This window comes from Rousettus aegyptiacus, unplaced genomic scaffold (assembly GCF_014176215.1).
Source record: "Rousettus aegyptiacus isolate mRouAeg1 unplaced genomic scaffold, mRouAeg1.p scaffold_m13_p_4, whole genome shotgun sequence".
Lineage (NCBI taxonomy): Eukaryota > Metazoa > Chordata > Mammalia > Chiroptera > Pteropodidae > Rousettus > Rousettus aegyptiacus.
The window spans coordinates 153644839-153661725 of NW_023416307.1; the positions used below are offsets into that span (position 1 = coordinate 153644839).

At 47.8% G+C, this 16887-nt stretch overlaps 2 protein-coding genes across 4 annotated transcripts in view; one reads left to right on the forward strand and one right to left on the reverse strand.

Moving 5' to 3' along the window:
* LRRC2 (leucine rich repeat containing 2) overlaps window positions 1-1087 on the reverse strand; it is a 30510-nt gene extending 29423 nt beyond the window's left edge. For 2 of the 3 annotated variants that reach the window (XM_016141373.2, XM_016141368.2), the window contains exon 1: window positions 964-1087. The gene's annotated coding sequence lies outside the window, so the exon portion shown is untranslated. The remainder of the gene's footprint in view (window positions 1-963) is intronic. The other variant, XM_016141374.2, reaches the window with a different exon arrangement.
* Window positions 1088-8213: 7126 nt separating this feature from the next.
* TDGF1 (teratocarcinoma-derived growth factor 1) lies at window positions 8214-11547 on the forward strand. The gene is made up of 6 exons (XM_016141253.2): window positions 8214-8256; window positions 8937-8989; window positions 9075-9209; window positions 9656-9770; window positions 9894-10003; window positions 11172-11547. Exons 1-6 carry the CDS (start codon window positions 8222-8224, stop codon window positions 11279-11281), a joined length of 558 nt encoding a protein of 185 aa, XP_015996739.2. The 5' UTR covers window positions 8214-8221; the 3' UTR covers window positions 11282-11547.
* Window positions 11548-16887: the final 5340 nt, after the last annotated feature.

Consider the following 16887-nt stretch of genomic DNA (forward strand, 5'->3'; position numbering starts at 1 on the left):
AGAGAGAGAGAGAGGAGAGTGAGAGATGGATCGAGAGTGATGAGGGAGAGAGGGAGAGGAGGAGAGGAGGTAGAGAGAGAAAGAAAGGAAAGAAAGAAGAAAGAAAGAAAGAAGAAAGAAAGAAAAGAAAAGAAGAAAGAAGAAAGAAAGAAAGAAAGAAAGAAAGAAAGAAAGAAAGAAAGAAAGAGAGAGAGAGAGAGGAGGGAGGGGGGAGAGAGAGAGAGAGAAAGAGAAAAGAAAAGAAGAAAAGAAAAGAAAGGAAAGAAGGAAGGAAAAAAGGAAAGAAGGAAGGATCAAGAAAGACATTGTCGCCGATTAAACATCGGATAAAAACAGGAGGCCCACGAGCGTCTGAGGATTTCCCCACCCGCGCGGCTAGCGGAGGGCGCCTGGGAGAACAGGCTGTGCTGGCTCTGGGAGAGGACGCGGTCCAGCAGGAGAGCGGCCAGCACAGCCGAGCTGCGTGCAAAGGCGGACAGTCCTCTGGGCGGCCAATCACCTTTCCACCCTCACCCCCAGCTAGGGGCGTGAGACAGTCTGCGGGAGGAACGACTTCCCGGGCAGCTGTCAATCATCCCTTTCGGGGCACCGAAGACACAAACAAAGTCGATTTATCTCCTCCTGGGCAACACTGCGGACCAGAAAGTCTTGAGCTCGGCCGTGGGGACCAGGGCAGCCAACGGGGAGTAAGCCGCCACGCAGGAGCAGGAGTCGTGGGGACTCTGCCGCAGCCACGGCCCGGTCTCCTTCTTCCCCATCCAATTCCAGTCCTTGCCCTAAAACGCAGATGAACGCGTAATCCTCGGCCCCATGTGTTTTGGGGGATGTGCGCCCCGCGGCACAGAGGAAAGACAGAAACAGGGGGCGCACTGGCCTCATCCTCTTGGCAGGTGCCACATGCCGCAACTCCGCCGGGCTTCGGGAGCCCCCGCGCCCCCGCGCCCCTCCACAACGGCCACCTACCTGTGACTGCGCCGCAGCCCGAGCCCCTGCCCGCCGCCGCCGCACGCTGGAGCCCAGGGCGCTCCGACTACCGGAGCCTCTGCCTGTGCGCTCACGGGCTATATTTGTAAACTGAAAACATGATCTGCGGGACATGTGCTGATAAACTATCTATTCTATGTGACTCAGCCCGGCGTGAGACAAAACAGACTCCACAGGGGAGGGCTTGGCACAGCGCAGGCAGGCGGGCCGAAGCGAGCCTATAACCGGGGATTATCTGCACCCCCGCCCCCACCCCGGGCAGGTGGCGGGACCTTTTGACATTGGAAATCCTGAAGCGTGTTCAGTAAAATAGGCCAGAGAAGGAAGAGGGCCCCGTGTCTCAGGATTCTAAGCTAAGAACAACCTCACAGATAGCAGGATAAGAAAGCTCTGTGACCCAGGGAATGTAAACATGTTTTTCAGTGTTTAAAGCAACAGGTGTGGAAAGTCTTGATTTTATCCTTTTTCTTTTTTTTTAATTTTCTAAAACATATTTAAGTTTAGGTTCTCTACAGATTTTACTAAGTGGGTCAGTATGATTTCCTGATATCCAATATTGTGACAATTTGACAGTTAATCATCAGGAATTGAGCCCTTACCAGTCTACACACACACACACACACACACACACACACACACACACACACACACACACTCTCCTCATATACCTTTGCCCTAAACAGAAACACACCTTTCTCTCATGTGTACACAATAACTCCAATTACAAAAAGGTTTGATTTTGAAAGGACTATTTTCTAGGGGGGACATTTTCTAAGTGGGATATTTTCTATTTGTTGACATTTATAATTACATGAACATTTTAAATTGTATACTAAGTTGGTGGAGCACAAATAAATCTTTGTGACTATATTAAATCAGACCTCTAAAGTGTTGGGTGTGCTTTTTTATTACTTAAGATAGAATTTTTATATTCTTTTTCTCTCTTGATAAATAATGTAAATTATTTAGTAATTAATGTTTAGTTTGTGTTTTATTTTGTTTTGTTTTGTTTTGTTTATGGTATTCTGAACCAAAGAATATAAATGGAAAAAAGTTTCAGTTGAGATATTACTTAGGTACTATTTCAGTTATAAAATATTTAAAAGCTTAATCATATTTAAATGGAAAAAAAGATTTTCTCCCCACAAGTACATTCGAAATTCAAAATGCAATGGGATACCTTAATGATGCTTGCATTGGAGAAACTGGTTGTTGTATAGTCCAGGCTTCTCAGACTATAAAATGTTCCCAAATACTATTGAGAAATTTAGCAAATAAAAATGTTTTTCAGGTACATTTGAATTTCAGATAAACAATAAATATTCTTTATATGAGTATAAATGCATGAGTTACACTTACACTAAAAAAAAATTTGTTGCTTATCTGAAATTTAAATATAACTGGAGTGTTCGGAATTTTACTTGGCAGCCCTCCACTCCAATCGCCAGGGACCAACTGCTCCATGGGTACTGGCTTTTATGTGTGGTTTAAAGGGTCTGGAGCTAGACAGAGGTAATAGTTTTACAACCTTGTGAAAGCACTAAATGCCACGAAACTGTTCTCTTTAAAATGGTTGATTTTATGCTGCGTGAATTTCATTTCACTTAATAGACAGGCAAATAGAATACGTATCATAGTATACCTAACTAATTTAATTAATCACTGATAATATGATTGTGTATGTTGATAATCCAAATGAATCCACAGACAAACTATGGAACTTGATAAGTGTTATGGGCTAAATTGGATCACCCCGAAATGTGTGTGTTGAAGTCTTCATCTCCAGGACCTCATAAATGTTGGAGATAGGGCCTTGAAAGAGGTAATTAAGATAAAATGAGGTCTTATGGGTGGACCCTAATCCAATATGACTGATGTCCTTATAAGAAGAGGAGATTAGGACAGAGACGAGCACACACACAGGAAAGACCTTGGGAGGACGCGGCAAGAAGGCAGCCATCTGCAAGCCAAAGAGAGAGGCCACAGCCTCAGAAGAAGCCAAACCTGCAGACAACTTGATCTTGGACGTCTGGCCTTCAGAACTGTGAGAAAGTAAATTTCTGTTGTTTAAGCCACTCGATCTTTATGGCAGCCCTCGCGAGCTCATATAGTAAGTAAATTTCATAAGATCAATTAGATATGAGGTCAGTATAAATGTCAGCAACCACAAAAATGGAAGTAAAAGATACCATTTCTTTTAACACCAAAAACACCCCACTGATATTTAGGAATAATCTAACAAAATTATACACATCTCTATTTAGAAAACTATAAAAAATTCTTGAATGAAATTAAATGACACCTGAATCAATCTTTATGGACTGGAAGACTCCATATGATGCAAATGCTAATTCCAGCTCCTCTCTGAAGAGTCAGTGCTCTCTAATCAAAATCCCAACAGAGTTATTTCGAAATTTAGAAACCAATTTTAAAATGGTATAGAAATGCAAAAGGTCAAGCACAGTCAAAAGAATCTTGAATATGGAGAACGAAGAGAGAGGACTCGCTAGGCCAAATACCAAGGACCATTACAAAATTACAGTAATGAAGATAAAATGGCCTTGACACACGGAGAGACAGATGGACCAACGGGCCAGAATGAGGCATAAGAGAACAAACTCACAGACACACCGTCAACTGATTCCTGATGAAAATGGTATTGTAGAGCAGTACTATAAGAACAACCTTTTCCATAAAGGCTGCCGAACAGGGGATAGAGTAACTGATATTGTAATAACTATGTACGGTGACAGACGGGTACTGGACTTATTGTGGCAATCACTTGTAGGGTATATATAAGTGTCGAATCAGTCTGCTGTACAACTGATATATTACTGTACGTCAAGCAAAAAGCAGACATACATACGAAATTTCAAAAGTATGGAAAAACCAACTTACGGGATTAGAGATCAGAAAAGTAGCTGGTTTGGGGGAAGAGGGAAAGGGAGGTGATTGGGAAGAGGCATGAGGCAGACTTCTGCACGTCTAGTAATAATCTTTTTCTTTGACCTGAGTAGCAGTTACATGGTACTCACTTTGGAATAATTTATTAACTTATAACCCTTGTTATTCGCACGCTTTTATGAATGCGTGACATACTTCAATAAACACGTTCTAAGGTGTTTGTGTTCGTTTTATATTGCTGCGGAACAAATTCTCACAAACTTCATGGCTTAATGCAGTATCCTTTATTATCCCACCATTCTCATGGGTCAGAGGTCCAGCCTGGCTCAACAGTTTGCACACTTCAAAGTGCCCAGGTCATCTGCACAGAGGAAACCTTCTCCCCAGAGCACTTGAATTCCTTTCTGACACAGCTTGGGTTTTGCGTTCCCACCCTCACTCGCCCTCCTTGCGTTTAATCCATTTCAACACAATTAAGAGCTGTGAAGAATGCCTGGATGTAAACAAACAGGAAATCCACTTAGGAAGCACTTTTAAATGAGATTCTCCAGGTCCTGTGAAACCAAGTGGGACCTCAGCTTGCCTTGCCAAGCCTCACTTCTAAGGGTCAGTCCGCTAATCCATCAGTCTGCTGGGGCCATGGGCCTTCGAATCAGGAAATAACTACCCTCTCTAGATTAGCGGCTTTTCGATAATGCTAACATGGCATTTGGTGTAGATTACTGGCCTTGTCTTATCTGGGGAGACAGCGGGAGGGAGTAAGAGCCCAATCTTGGAGACCTCTGTCTCCCTCACTGTGCACAGCGGAGTAGCTGGCCAGTAAATATTTGTTGAATTTGACTGGAAGGAAATTTGAGGTGGGAAAGAATTCTAAACCACAGCCATGTTTAAAAGCCTAAATCAGACTTCCCCTACCCCACCTCGCACGGTTTCCAGTGAGCGCGTCAGGAGTAACCTGTCTCATATATGGCGAACGCTGCTGACCAGAATTCCGCATTGCGTGGAGTTCTTAGGATTTCTCTCTCTTTCCCTCTTTGTTGTAGTTTCCTGGCTCAGGGTAGGGGAAGCAAGTTGTTTTCCTGTGGTGCTTCTCAAAGTCGTTGCCCTCGCCTCGCCCCTCTTTTAAGAACTAGGCCTGAGACTTAAGTTTCCATCAACCACAGATGGGCAGATGGGGTAAGATCTCGTAAGAAATGAGCCCAGGCAGACGCTGCAGCAGGGGCTGGGGGAGCAAGGATTTCCGGAAGACCAGGTTTCTGGGCCGCCTAGTCTAGGGGTGGCGAAAGGCAAGATACCGAGGAGTTTACAATCCAGTGTTGACAAGACGGGGACGGGGATGTCGGGAGGTTGGGGGAAGGCAGGGGGGATGGTGCTCTCAACCTGAAGCCGGAAGCCAAGGGAAGGAAAGACAGGAACGGCCTCCCAGAGCAAATGGCATCCGGCCTGAGTCTCCAAAAGAGAAGCCGGTTCAAGTTCCCTCTGAGAACTACCTGCCAAGTATTCAGTTGACCCCTGAACAACGCAAGGATTAGGAGCACTGACCCCCAGCACAGTTGAAAATCCGCATACAACTTGTGACTCCCCGAAAACTTAACTGCTAATAGCCTACTGCTGACAGGAAGCCTTACCCGATAACATAAACAGTCCATTAACACTTATTTTGTATGTGATATGTATTATATACTGGATTCTTACAATTGAACACGCTAGAGGGGGAAATGTTATTAAAATCATAAGAAAGAGAAAATAGATTTACAGTATTTATTGAGAAAAAAAGTAGACCTGTACAGTTCCAACCTGTGTTGTTCTAGGGTCAACTGTACAAGTTTCCCATAAAATACGGAAAACAACCAAACCCAAGCAATGGTGTACTATTTTTCACATACGGAATTAGCAAAAATTGAGACGCTTGGTGCGGCCAGCTGGTAAGGACATGCGGAACGTGTGGGGGACGGAGGAGAAGGGATGGCGAGGGGCTGTGTGCAGACTTCTCAGAAAATGAATCTGGAAACATCCACCCTTTAAGCAATTCCAGTGCTAGAGATTTACTGGCTGGATGTCCTCCCACGCATTCACCAGGATGTATGTCCAAGGGAGTCCACCGCAAAAATGCAGAAACACCACCAACTGTCCATTCATGGATAAAACCATCCATACGTCTACCGAGGAATTCATACAACTCAGCACACAGAAGGGGAGTCCTCTCCTACACCCTTCTCCTCCCTCCGACCCAGCGCAGGGAACAATGTAGCTCTAAAGGGACCCCATTGAGCTTGTCTTCCCCCCCCAACCCCGAGTCTGCAAATTTTGAGAGCAAGAATCTATAAATTTCACACAGAGATTTGTGGCAAATATAGATGAGGTTTCCAGCTGCTGTTTGAGCTCACGAGTGAGAACAGAAAGCCTTTAACTTGTTAATGAACCGGAGAGGTTTTATCAGAAGCTGTTGGGAGCTGAGCTAGGTGAGGTTAGAGGCTACATCACCCTCAGGTGGGGGAACTCCCCATCCGGTCCTCCCAGAATGTTCAGTTGACTTGACAGAGGTGACACAACCCGTCCCTAGGAGTTCTGTGGTCACGGAAGGCTTTTACCTTAACACCTTGTCATATGCTTGCTGTGGAAATGGCTGACCTTTTGACTGACTCTTTAGTTGGGGGTTAATTCTAAACTGTTTCCAAACTGTTTTCTCCCTTGAATTTTAGACAGACACGGGAAGACCGTCTTTTGATTACGATGTTGCTTGGTTGAACCATTCTTGGTGTGGTCGGATGGTTTTAAGTCAAGCGTGTATTGTATCTGTGTGGTTTTAAACATCCAATTCTGTCTCTCTTGCCCTCGTTTTTAGTACACGGACAGCTCAGAGGGCGATATGAAATCGTCCCGAGACCAAGAGCACCTACTTCTCGCTTTCGGCTCCCAGCGCCCTTTGTGAGGGGACCCCGGTGACACAGGGCTTTCCCACCCCAGGCCCAGCGCCGGTGGGTCTGACCTACAGCAGCTGGGCGGAAACAGAACTCCCTAAAAGCATCACATGTGTGCCTCTGATGGTCTCAGGTAAACGCCAGGCTTTGGTTTTCGAAATTAGAATTAAATTCTATTTAGGAACTCCTCCTGCCGTTGGACGTATTTAGCGAGGAAGGAATTAAATGGTCCTTAGCGCTGTTAGGTGAGTGGCCCGCGCTTCTCCTGCTGCGGCGGCAAGTGTGAGGGGGTCACCTCTGAATTGGGGGGTCGTGGGGGCGGGGCGGCGAGGGGATGGGAGACTGAAAAACCCCCAGTGAAACCCAGTGGCCAGGCCGACGCGGTGGCCCATGCCGGACCGCCGCGTTTCTAACACTTTTTGCCGTTGCAGGCCTGGCGCCTTGACTGGAGCCCCCACCCCGCAGTGGCTGCGCCCCAGCCCGGGGCGGCCGGGGGTCGCAGACCCTCACAGCACCCTCTCGCCTCCCAGCAGGCCCTTCCCTCGCTTCCTTTCAGCCTCCACTTGCAATTCAGGTCCGCCAGGAATTTACGCTCAGTCACGTGATGTCAGGAACCCCCGCCCCCACCCTCGGGGGCTCTTTCTGACCCTGAACTTCGGTCTTGACGGCAAGCTTCGCTGCCTGCCCCCTCCCTCCCCCCTGGCAGAGAGCACACCCTTCCCGGCCACCTGGGAACGCCCAGCGCAGAGCACGGGGCTCAACACACCTCCCTTGGAAAAACGAAGACGAAAGCAAATTTCGAGAAATAAAATTTGTCAATAAAATATTAAGAGCCCCATACGTGGTGTTTGGGGTTTTCTGATGAAAACAATTACCTTCCTCCTCTCCTCCAACCCGGCATCACCCACTGGATCAGCGTAATTGATTAGTGGGATTTATTTCTTCAACACAGTAACTCTGCTATGCTTAACCTGCAGCTAGTGGCAGAGACATTAGGTAGGCCCGGGTAACCTCCGTTTTACAAGACTCCGCCTCACCGTTTCTCTCTTTGTTTCGCGGGCTTTGCCGCCTTTCACCGTCACCCCGGGAGAGTTTAAGGGCTGTGATGGGCGTGGGTCTCCCGCCTCCCCGCCCGCCTGTGGGGCTTTGTCCTTGAGAACCCCCGGGGAGGCTGAGGCCCTGGCTAAGAATTAAGAAGGAATGCTGTGATGGGCCACACAGTTTTCCTCGGAGGTCCTGGCTCCTCCTCCTCCTCCTAAGACTTGGGCGGGAGAAGCATCTTTCTCATTGGGGATATTTTTCTTTTTTAAATTCCCATTTCTATTTCAGGAAATTAACGTTTTCCTTTGGGCGTTTCGGCAAAGACTGAGAATTCAAGGCCCGTTAACATCCCCCCCCTCACGTTGGGAGTTATGGACGGCAGGAAGATGGCGTGCTTCTCTTCCAGGTATGAACCGATCTTGAACGTGAACTTTTGCCAGCTCAGGAAGTAAGCTGTCCTACACCTCTCTGTTGTCTGAGTTCATCTTTCTGAAAGATCTGGGACTTCACATTTGTTCTCGCCATTGGCGTTGAACGGCTCTGTCTCCGGTGTTTTTCGACTCTTGTGTAAGATAGGTCAGTCTTACAACCAAGTCTAAAAATCTGTTTCTGAGAAGATTGAAGGCATAGACAGATTCAGTATTTGCAAAACCGTTAAGAATAATGGAAAGCTTTTTAAACTTGAGAACCCCGCAAATGACCGGTTTAAATGAAATAGTTGGTATGTGATTTGTCAGTTACACAGACTGTTATGCAGCCACGTTAAAGTTCGCCTGTGAAAACTACGTAAAGGAGAAAAATGTATGTGAAATAGAAGATAAATATTTACACCTACTCAGAATTATGTGCATATGAGGACAGAGCCTACGAATAATAACATATTGAAAAGAATTGCGTATTAGGTGGCTTTTATTCTCGTATTTCTTTATGTTGGCACATGAATTAGCCATTTCAAAAGAAGGGTGATACCCTAGAATTTCTCCTTAGCGGTCTGTGGCCTTGTCCTTGTGATGGGAAGACCAGGTGTTAACCGAGAGGGTTTTGTTTGCTTTGTTTTGCTAACAATGACAGAGTTCCTCTTCCTAGGGTGATTTTGATCATGGCCATTTCCAAAGCGTTTGAACTGGGATTAGTTGCCGGTAAGAGGTTTTTGGGTTCTTTTGATCACCAGCAATTTTCTTCTGGCCTGAAATACTGGTGCTATGAGTCGATTTTGTCATTAAGGGCTGAGCCGCCGTGAACTTGCATGGCCGTCACAGGGAGATCTGACCTTCAGAGATAACAGCCTTCTGTCCTGGGAGGAGCCTGCGATTCATCGTCAGCCTTCCCAGTTTGTGCCAGCCATGAGAATCCAGGACAGTAAGACCTACCTGCCTTAGATCTGCCGTGTGGGCGATAGCGCTTCCTGGTCCTGGATGTGTTTCCTTTTTTGACACTGTCACCTGAGAGAGTGGGCTCCTGATTCCAGAGCTGGGCGGGCGGTTGGACGGGTTTTTCATCATGGAGGCGAGACCAGCATTGTGTCCCTCGCCTCCCAGAAACAAGTCTCCCCCACTCGCTTCCACTTCACGCTCGGGACCAAGGGAACCACCACCGGCCTTTGCATAAGAAAGAGTTCTCTGCTCAGACGCACGGGTTGCGAAAGGAACGCTGAACACCAGTCTTATTTTGTGACGTTTGCAGTAGTTAGACATCTACAAACGCTCGGGGGGAGAGTGAGTCCTTGGTGCCGCATTAACCTTTGCTAACAGGGACTCGGCTTTTCAGTCCCTCAGCCTTCTGAGCCGCCCCTTCTTACCTTTCAGGTAAGGAGCTCAACAAAACCTGCTGTCTGAATGGGGGAACCTGCATGCTGGGGTCCTTTTGTGCCTGCCCCCCCTCCTTCTACGGACGGAACTGCGAGCATGATCGACGCAAAGAGTGAGCCGTGGAAACGGGGTGGGGCCGTGGAAACGGGGTGGGGCGGAGAGGAGAGGGACGGAGACATGGGGGGAGACATGGGGGTTTAACCTACGCACGTACCGCCTCGTGCATCCGTCCCAGGAACTGTGGGTCTGTGCCCCATGACACCTGGCTGCCCAGGCGGTGTTCCATGTGCAAATGCTGGCACGGCCGGCTGCACTGCTTCCCGCAGACCTTCCTACCCGGCTGCGGTAAGTGGCGATCCCCCTCCTTCACGGGCTCTCCCTCCTTACCTCATGGCTCGCTAGAGACTGGCAGCCAAAGCTCTGCTTGTAGAAGTATCTAGGACTCCAGCTGGGCTAATCGCCGTGGCGCCCTTGAGATCGATGCCCTCGAAATGTCGCTAGCCCTGCTGTCTGTCTGACGTTTTGTAGGATGCGAACTTCTTTTAAGGTAAATAAGAAAAAGGCGTGGCCTCGTACAATGCCAGGAGGTGCTTTCTGGGGTTCGAGGAGACCCAGACAGTCTCCAAGGGGACAGTGCAGTTAGTACCCACCCCGATGGCAGGGTTGGGGCACCCACCCATCCCCAATAAATTCCACCACCCACTCTCGTTACTTAGGAACTTCTTCATGGGTCCTACAAGGTCCCTGCACAGACAGCCCCCCCCCCCCCCGCCAGCCCCCCTGTGACTGGTCTCAGAACAACCTTTTCACCTTGTAGATTTTTATTGATTTGAGGAAAAAATGATAACAAGAAGGGCAGGAACCTAGAGGAAAACAAGACCACAGAGGTGTCTCTCCACGGCCCCACCCTGAGCCAGATTTTTAGAGTCTACCCAAGTCCAGGTGTATCTCGTCATTCTGCCCCTGCAGGAGTTAGAAATTGAATATGTTCGTGTTCAGAAAGTAAATGGAAGCCAGTGCTTCACTTAAGGACAAGAGGAAACCCCTGCTCCCCATCCCCACCCCCCGGGGGAGCCACGTCTTTCCCTCCCCATCCTCAGTGAGGGTCCAGGACAGGCATTTGGGAAATGTGGGTTGAGTGATTGAATGGCTGAGGACCCAATTTTCTTCCTGCATCTTGGGAACCAAAACAGTGCTGTGTCTTCATCGTCAGAGCCTAACCAAGTTCTGCTGCACACCTGCCGTTGATGGCAGGTGTCCCTGGCGGGGTGGGGTAGGTTACCAGGTGTGAGTGAGGGTGCATGCCCAGGGAAGAGCGAGTTCACCGCAGACCTTTGGCGACTTCTGTTGAAAGATGTTTTTTCAGGGGAGTGTGAATTCCATGCACACGTTGTTCTCTTCAGATGTTGGGCCCTGACCGGTTCTGGCTCATGTAGATTATGCCACGTGTGTGGGCAGCAGGTTCAGCTGCCGGAGGGGTTTCCTTTAATGACCAAGCGTCCCTACCTTCCAGATGGCCATGTGATGGATGAGCACCTCACGGCTTCCAGGACCTCGGAGCTAATACCTTCTGCATGCACCACTCTTCTGCTTGCTGGCACCTGCCTTGCTATACAAAGTTAATAGTAATCGACGGTTAAGGCAACATTTGTCATGCAGATTTCTTGACCTTTAAAGGCTATGTTCTAACTGAGAGATGACCATTTGTTAGTTGCCTTGAAATAGTGGATAGATTTCCATGATGGTCCCTCACGTTTCCCTAGAGTACAGGCACACCTCAGCGATATTGCAGGTTTGGCTCCAGACCAGTGCAATAAAGCGAGGCGCACAATGTTTGGGGTTTCCCAGTGCATATAAAAGAGATGTTTACACTATACTGTAGTCTGTTAGGTGTGCAATAGCATTATGTCTAAGAAAAAAAAAGTTCATGTCATAATTTAAAAGCATTTTATTGCTGAAAAATGCTGACAATCATCCGAGCCTTCGGCAAGTCATGATTTTTTTTTTTTTTTTTTTTTTTTTTTTGCGAGCGGAGGGTCTTACCTTCACTTTGTGAAAAATGCAATATCTGTGAAGCGAAATAAAGCAAAATGCAAGGAATGAGGTTTGCCTGTACCGACTACTTTCCTCTGCCCCGGCCTCCCCAAAAAACTCCTTAGAAAAACACTGAGCTATGTCCACATTGTGCCCAACTCCTGTGTTTCTTGACATATGTAACTCTACCAAGGGCTTATTAGTATTTTTTTAAACAATTCTATCTTTGAGTTATTAAAAACTAGTCCTGATGTGGCATTAAGATTAAAACCTAGAGTCGATCAAAAGCAATTAAGACAGTAGCTAGATAAGGAATCATCTGTAAGAGCAAACGAGAGGGGAGGGGCCGGATGCTGGAGGAACAGGTGTGTGTGTGTGTGTGTGTGTGTGGCCAGGAAAACTAGGTGCGTACGTGTGTGTGTGTGTGTAACCAGGAAAACTAGGTGCGTACGTGTGTATGTGTGTGTGTGTGTGTGGCCAGGAAAACTAGGTAGAGAAGAGGAAGCAGATGGGAAGGACAGACAGGAAACAATGAAATGGATTACTCGATTGACAATTAGACGGCCACAGAGAAGCAAATTAAAAAGCTAAGTCGAAGGGCAAGTTCCTATCTATAGAAAGCTATAGAAGACAAAGACACCCCCTTTTTTCTCAAGGCATTGCAAAGAGAATAAAGTCTCCGTGGAAAAAATTAAGTTAAATTTCCCTGACGAGAATGCTTAATCGATTGTTTTATTTGTGCTACACAATTATTTTAACTGTTGTAAAAGAACATGTTCCCAGTATGTTTAGTTGTAAAACCAGGTGATTAAACTATGGTAAAGCTCATTTTAAAAATGCATTGTGTATATGCACATGCCTAGTACAAATGGGAAATATATTGGCCCAAATGGGAACTGCGTGGTTATTTCTGGGTGTGCCGTGCCTGGTGCCTGGTGGTGAGTTTTTTTTTCCCTCTGCACTTTTGTGTTTTTCCTGGCGAGGGTGAATCACATCTGTTTTCACATGTGAAACCGAGGGAAGAAAGAGCCAGGAGTTCCAGGCGGCGCCCGTGGTGGTCTGGCTTTGCGGTGCGTGTGCTCCGCTCCGGGACGAGATTCATTCCCAGTTTTTAGGAGCTGCTCCATCCCCAATTAATGTTTTCTCGAACTAATGCCCTCCAGATGCAAAATTCCAAGCGAGCGGGGTTTTCCGCAGTGCCAAATGGACAGAAGGGGAAATGGGATACACGGGCACAGTGAGGGACCCTCCCAAAGAGCTCAGAGCAAGACGGGTGGCCCGGCGGGAAGGGCTGGTCTGGACACTTAACTCTAACTCGGGTGGGGCCGGTTTCCCAGTCTGTGAACCCGGGTTAAGCCCTATGTGACAGTGCGATTAGAATTAAGTGAAATAAAATAGAGTACTAGTGCAAAAAAGGTTTTTAACAGATATCACCTTCTTTTAATGTCTGCCTATTCACCACAGTGTTTTAAAACATTTTTTTTGCCCAGAAATAGTAAATTAAAAAAAAAAAAAAAACTTCAGGTTATTAAAATAAGGCTTCTCATTTGAATGCAAATAATTCATAACCGCACCATGGGTGAGGCCAAGGCCGGGACAATGTTTTCCAAACTTGGGCGTTCTCATGCTACCTTGATTTTGGCCATACCATCTGAAGTTAATTTTTTTCTTTACATCAACTTATTTTTTATTGCAAAATATACATGACGTAAACATTACCATTTTAACCATTTTTAAGTATAAAGTTCAGTGGCGTTAAGTACACTCGCATTATTGTACACACCATTCATCGCCGGAACCTTTTCATCTTCCCAAGCAGATACTACTCATTAAACAGTAACTCCCCGTTCCCCTGGCAACCGCTATTCTCCTTTCCATAGCTATGAATTTGACTGTTCTAGGAGACTCATAGTATATGTCCTTTTGTGACCAGGCGCTCCCCCACCCCCGCCCTGGCCGCCGACGGGGAAGGACCACTCTGAGCTGAGTGCTCACCCCCCACATCTCAGATTTCGGGACACTCCATCCCACTGATTTGTTTCCATGTCTGCCTCCCTCGCTGGTCTGCAAGCATCCTTAGCACCTATGTGCCAACTGCCTGGAGCCCCAGAGTGGTCCACAGACGCAGGGTGGATGCAAGAAGGAAGGACCAAAGAGAAGGAGGGCGGGAAGGAAGGAGGGTGCAGAAAGGCAGGCAGGGAGCTGTCCTTATCTTCTTTCTCATTAGCAGCTCTGGTTATAAAACGATTAGTGCTTGAGACCAGGCTACATGCTAAAGGAAGAACAGCAGAGTGCCATTTGGCCAGACCCCCTCAGGTAGTCTGGCGTCTCTAGGATTCTGCACCTCCCTGCAGACTTGGCCAGCTTCGCCCGCTGATTCGAAAAAAAAAATTTTTTTGAGAAATACAAGCAGAAGAGCCCTCTGCTTACTTCTAAGCATGCAGCACTCCTAAGCTACACAATTATTCCTTATATTGGATGTGCGATGTGAATTAACCCTTCACAGATTAGCCCCAGTTCCGTAGGGAGCCCTCCTGGCCGGTGCCAACCAACACGGAATCAAAAGACAAATGGGAAAGGATCTAATTCCAAATCGCTCAGGTTTCTTTTTTCACTGGGGCAGGGGGTTGGGGGGGGGGAGGGGTAAGGCAGGCAAGGACTACAAACGAGATAAATCGGCATATAATCAAACCAATCAAAAAAGTCGACACGGATTATTATAGGACATCATCCTCAAAAGAAAACCTAAACTGACTTTGGATTTACCAGACATCAAAACAAAACCCACGTACTGTGAAAAGAAAACCAGATCTCATCTGGGACTGCAAAAAGCAAGATGTTGATTTTTCTGTAGCACTTGGCGATATTTGGACCAAAAAAAAAAAAGTGGTTCAGCCTCTGCAAGGAGTCCTGTGACCACTCTAAAAACCCATCACTTATAAACAGAAATGTTGACAGCCCCGTGGACAGAAGACCACCTCCGTTAGCGACTCTGCAGAAGACCCTTGACCCTGAGCTCAGGGCTCCCTCCCCACTCAGGGTGACCACCACCCACCACCAAGCTGGACTTGGCTCCAGCTCAGTCAGCGCGGGCACAGCCCAGCCACAGCCTCTGCTGCCCCAAGGCCAAGACTCCTCCCTGTCGGGGGCAGGGGGAGGAGGAGGGGAGTCCATAAAGGAGAGAGACCAATTGCTTTGCCGCTTCACGAGCGTGGAGCCTAAATCAGCTGCGTAGCCTAAATTCAGCTGCATCTCCGTCTCACTTCTTAGGAAAGGGAATGACAGCCACCTGATGCCACCGGTCTCCAGGGCCAGCAACCATGCCTAACCGCAGATTTGGAAAACTTCGACCCTCCCCACCCACTCCCCCCAGCCATGTGTCCGGCCCCAGCCTCCTTCCTTCCGTCTTGAAACTGCTGGGTGGGCAGAGCTGACTGATGTTCCTTGAAATGGGTGTGGCTCTTCCCCTGGCTTCTGTCGATCCCTGGGGCCCGGTGCTCTCACTGGGAAGTGAGTTGTCCCAAGTGCCCACTTGAAAATGGCCAAAAGGAGGAGCAGAGCGATAAAGAGATCTCTACCTGCACACGTGCATGCACATGCATACACATGCATACACGCTCCTGGAGATCGGGTATCAGATCAGACAATTTCCGCTTCCTTACCGCAGGGCTAGCTTCCCTCTTGGACCTGGAGGAAGGCAGGCCGGCCCTTTCCTGGCACTGGCAGAGAAATACTTCTTGGGTCGGACCTCTGCTGGGAAGAGGAGTGGTGGGAAAGAATGGTTTTTTAAAGAGGACGGAGGAGAGCAGGAAACGTTGGACTCACCTCCCCAGGCTCCCAAGAGCTGGCTCGTCCAGTCTAACCTGTGGTTTCTCCCAGTGGGGGGGTTTGGACTCAGGCTAAAAGTAGAAGCCGCCCCCGCCCATTACTGGCAAGTCACTTAACCGCCTGGAAGGAGGGTGTGGCAGGCTCTTCACTGAAGCCCCCAGGCCAGTGCAGGGCTTGTCAGTGGTGCCCCGTAAATGTTTTGAAAGAGAGTGGGGAAGGTCCCATCACTGTGTTTCTCAGTCATCCTCAGTCCTCTTCCTGGAAGCATCCTCCGCCCTCTCTCCCCCGGGCCATCTCCGGGCCATCTTTGTACGTCTCCGGGCCATCTTTGTACGTCTGTGCCAATCACTCGGCAGTGTGGAGCACCCGCCCAGGTGTGGAGCACCTGCCCTGGTTCAGTGGCTTTAGGAAGGAGGCAGATTGGGTTCTCATCTCAATCGGATTATTAAGAGGGGTTGTTTCTTTCTCTTTTCCTTCCCTTTATTTACCCTTTTGCAGTGGTTTAGCAAACATTTCAGAGTCTGGCACACACAGCTGTGCTCGGAAACTTGAGGTCAGCACCTCAGGGAAGCTCACTCAGCTCCCAGCGTCCTTCAGCCCTGGTCCTGAGCAGGACCTTGGGTCGGGCCGGAGGTGGCCATGCTACCCAGGCTGCAGCCAACCTGTTGGCTTTTCTGCATCCAACCTCTGCCTCGGTAGGTACTAGGACCAAAAGTCAAAAGTTGTTTCAACTTTTTACACTGAAAAAAAAAAAAAAGCATTAGTACATTACTTATAGTAAAAATAAACAACTCATTAAATGAAACCCAACCAATTAGCATAACAGTGTAAGTTTTTAAGTTACGTTTCCACCAAAAGTCTCCGAGAGCGCCCGTTTTCCACATCACCCCAACGTGGGGTCTTCGCTCCTTTTAAATCTTCGGCGAATACATTAACCTAACAGTTCATGATTGCTGTCATTAGCAATATTTGAAGATGAAGCCGAGCATCTCTTTGTATGGTTACCGACCATCCGTATCTCTCCTTCTGTGCCCATCACCTAATCTTGTCTTAGATGGCTGCCCTTTAAGGATTTCCATTAACCTTCCATCTGTCCTGTGTGGAGCCTGCACATCTGACTTGTTTCTCTCCTGGCTTTTCCCCCCACAATACGATGGTGTCACAGAAGGAACGCCCCTCATTGTATGAATCGAGGCGATTCGGTTAACTCTTCTGGTTTTTAATATTCTCATAATGGCTTCCAGCAACCGCCCATCTATGCGGGCCTAACTCTTCCAGGAACTTTGCTAGAAAACTCTTGCATACATGATACCATTTGATGCTTTAAGCCGCAACGTGGGGTGACTATTGTCACCTCCATTTCCCAG

Excerpts from the sequence above, each read along its gene's own strand:
- TDGF1 (XM_016141253.2), top strand. The coding sequence starts at position 8,222 with ATGGACGGCAGGAAGATGGCGTGCTTCTCTTCCAG. Across the intron at positions 9,210-9,655 it reads AGCCATGAGAATCCAGGACA|GTAAGGAGCTCAACAAAACC; the intron begins GTAAGACCTACC and ends CTTACCTTTCAG. Across the intron at positions 10,004-11,171 it reads GACCTTCCTACCCGGCTGCG|ATGGCCATGTGATGGATGAG; the intron begins GTAAGTGGCGAT and ends CCTACCTTCCAG.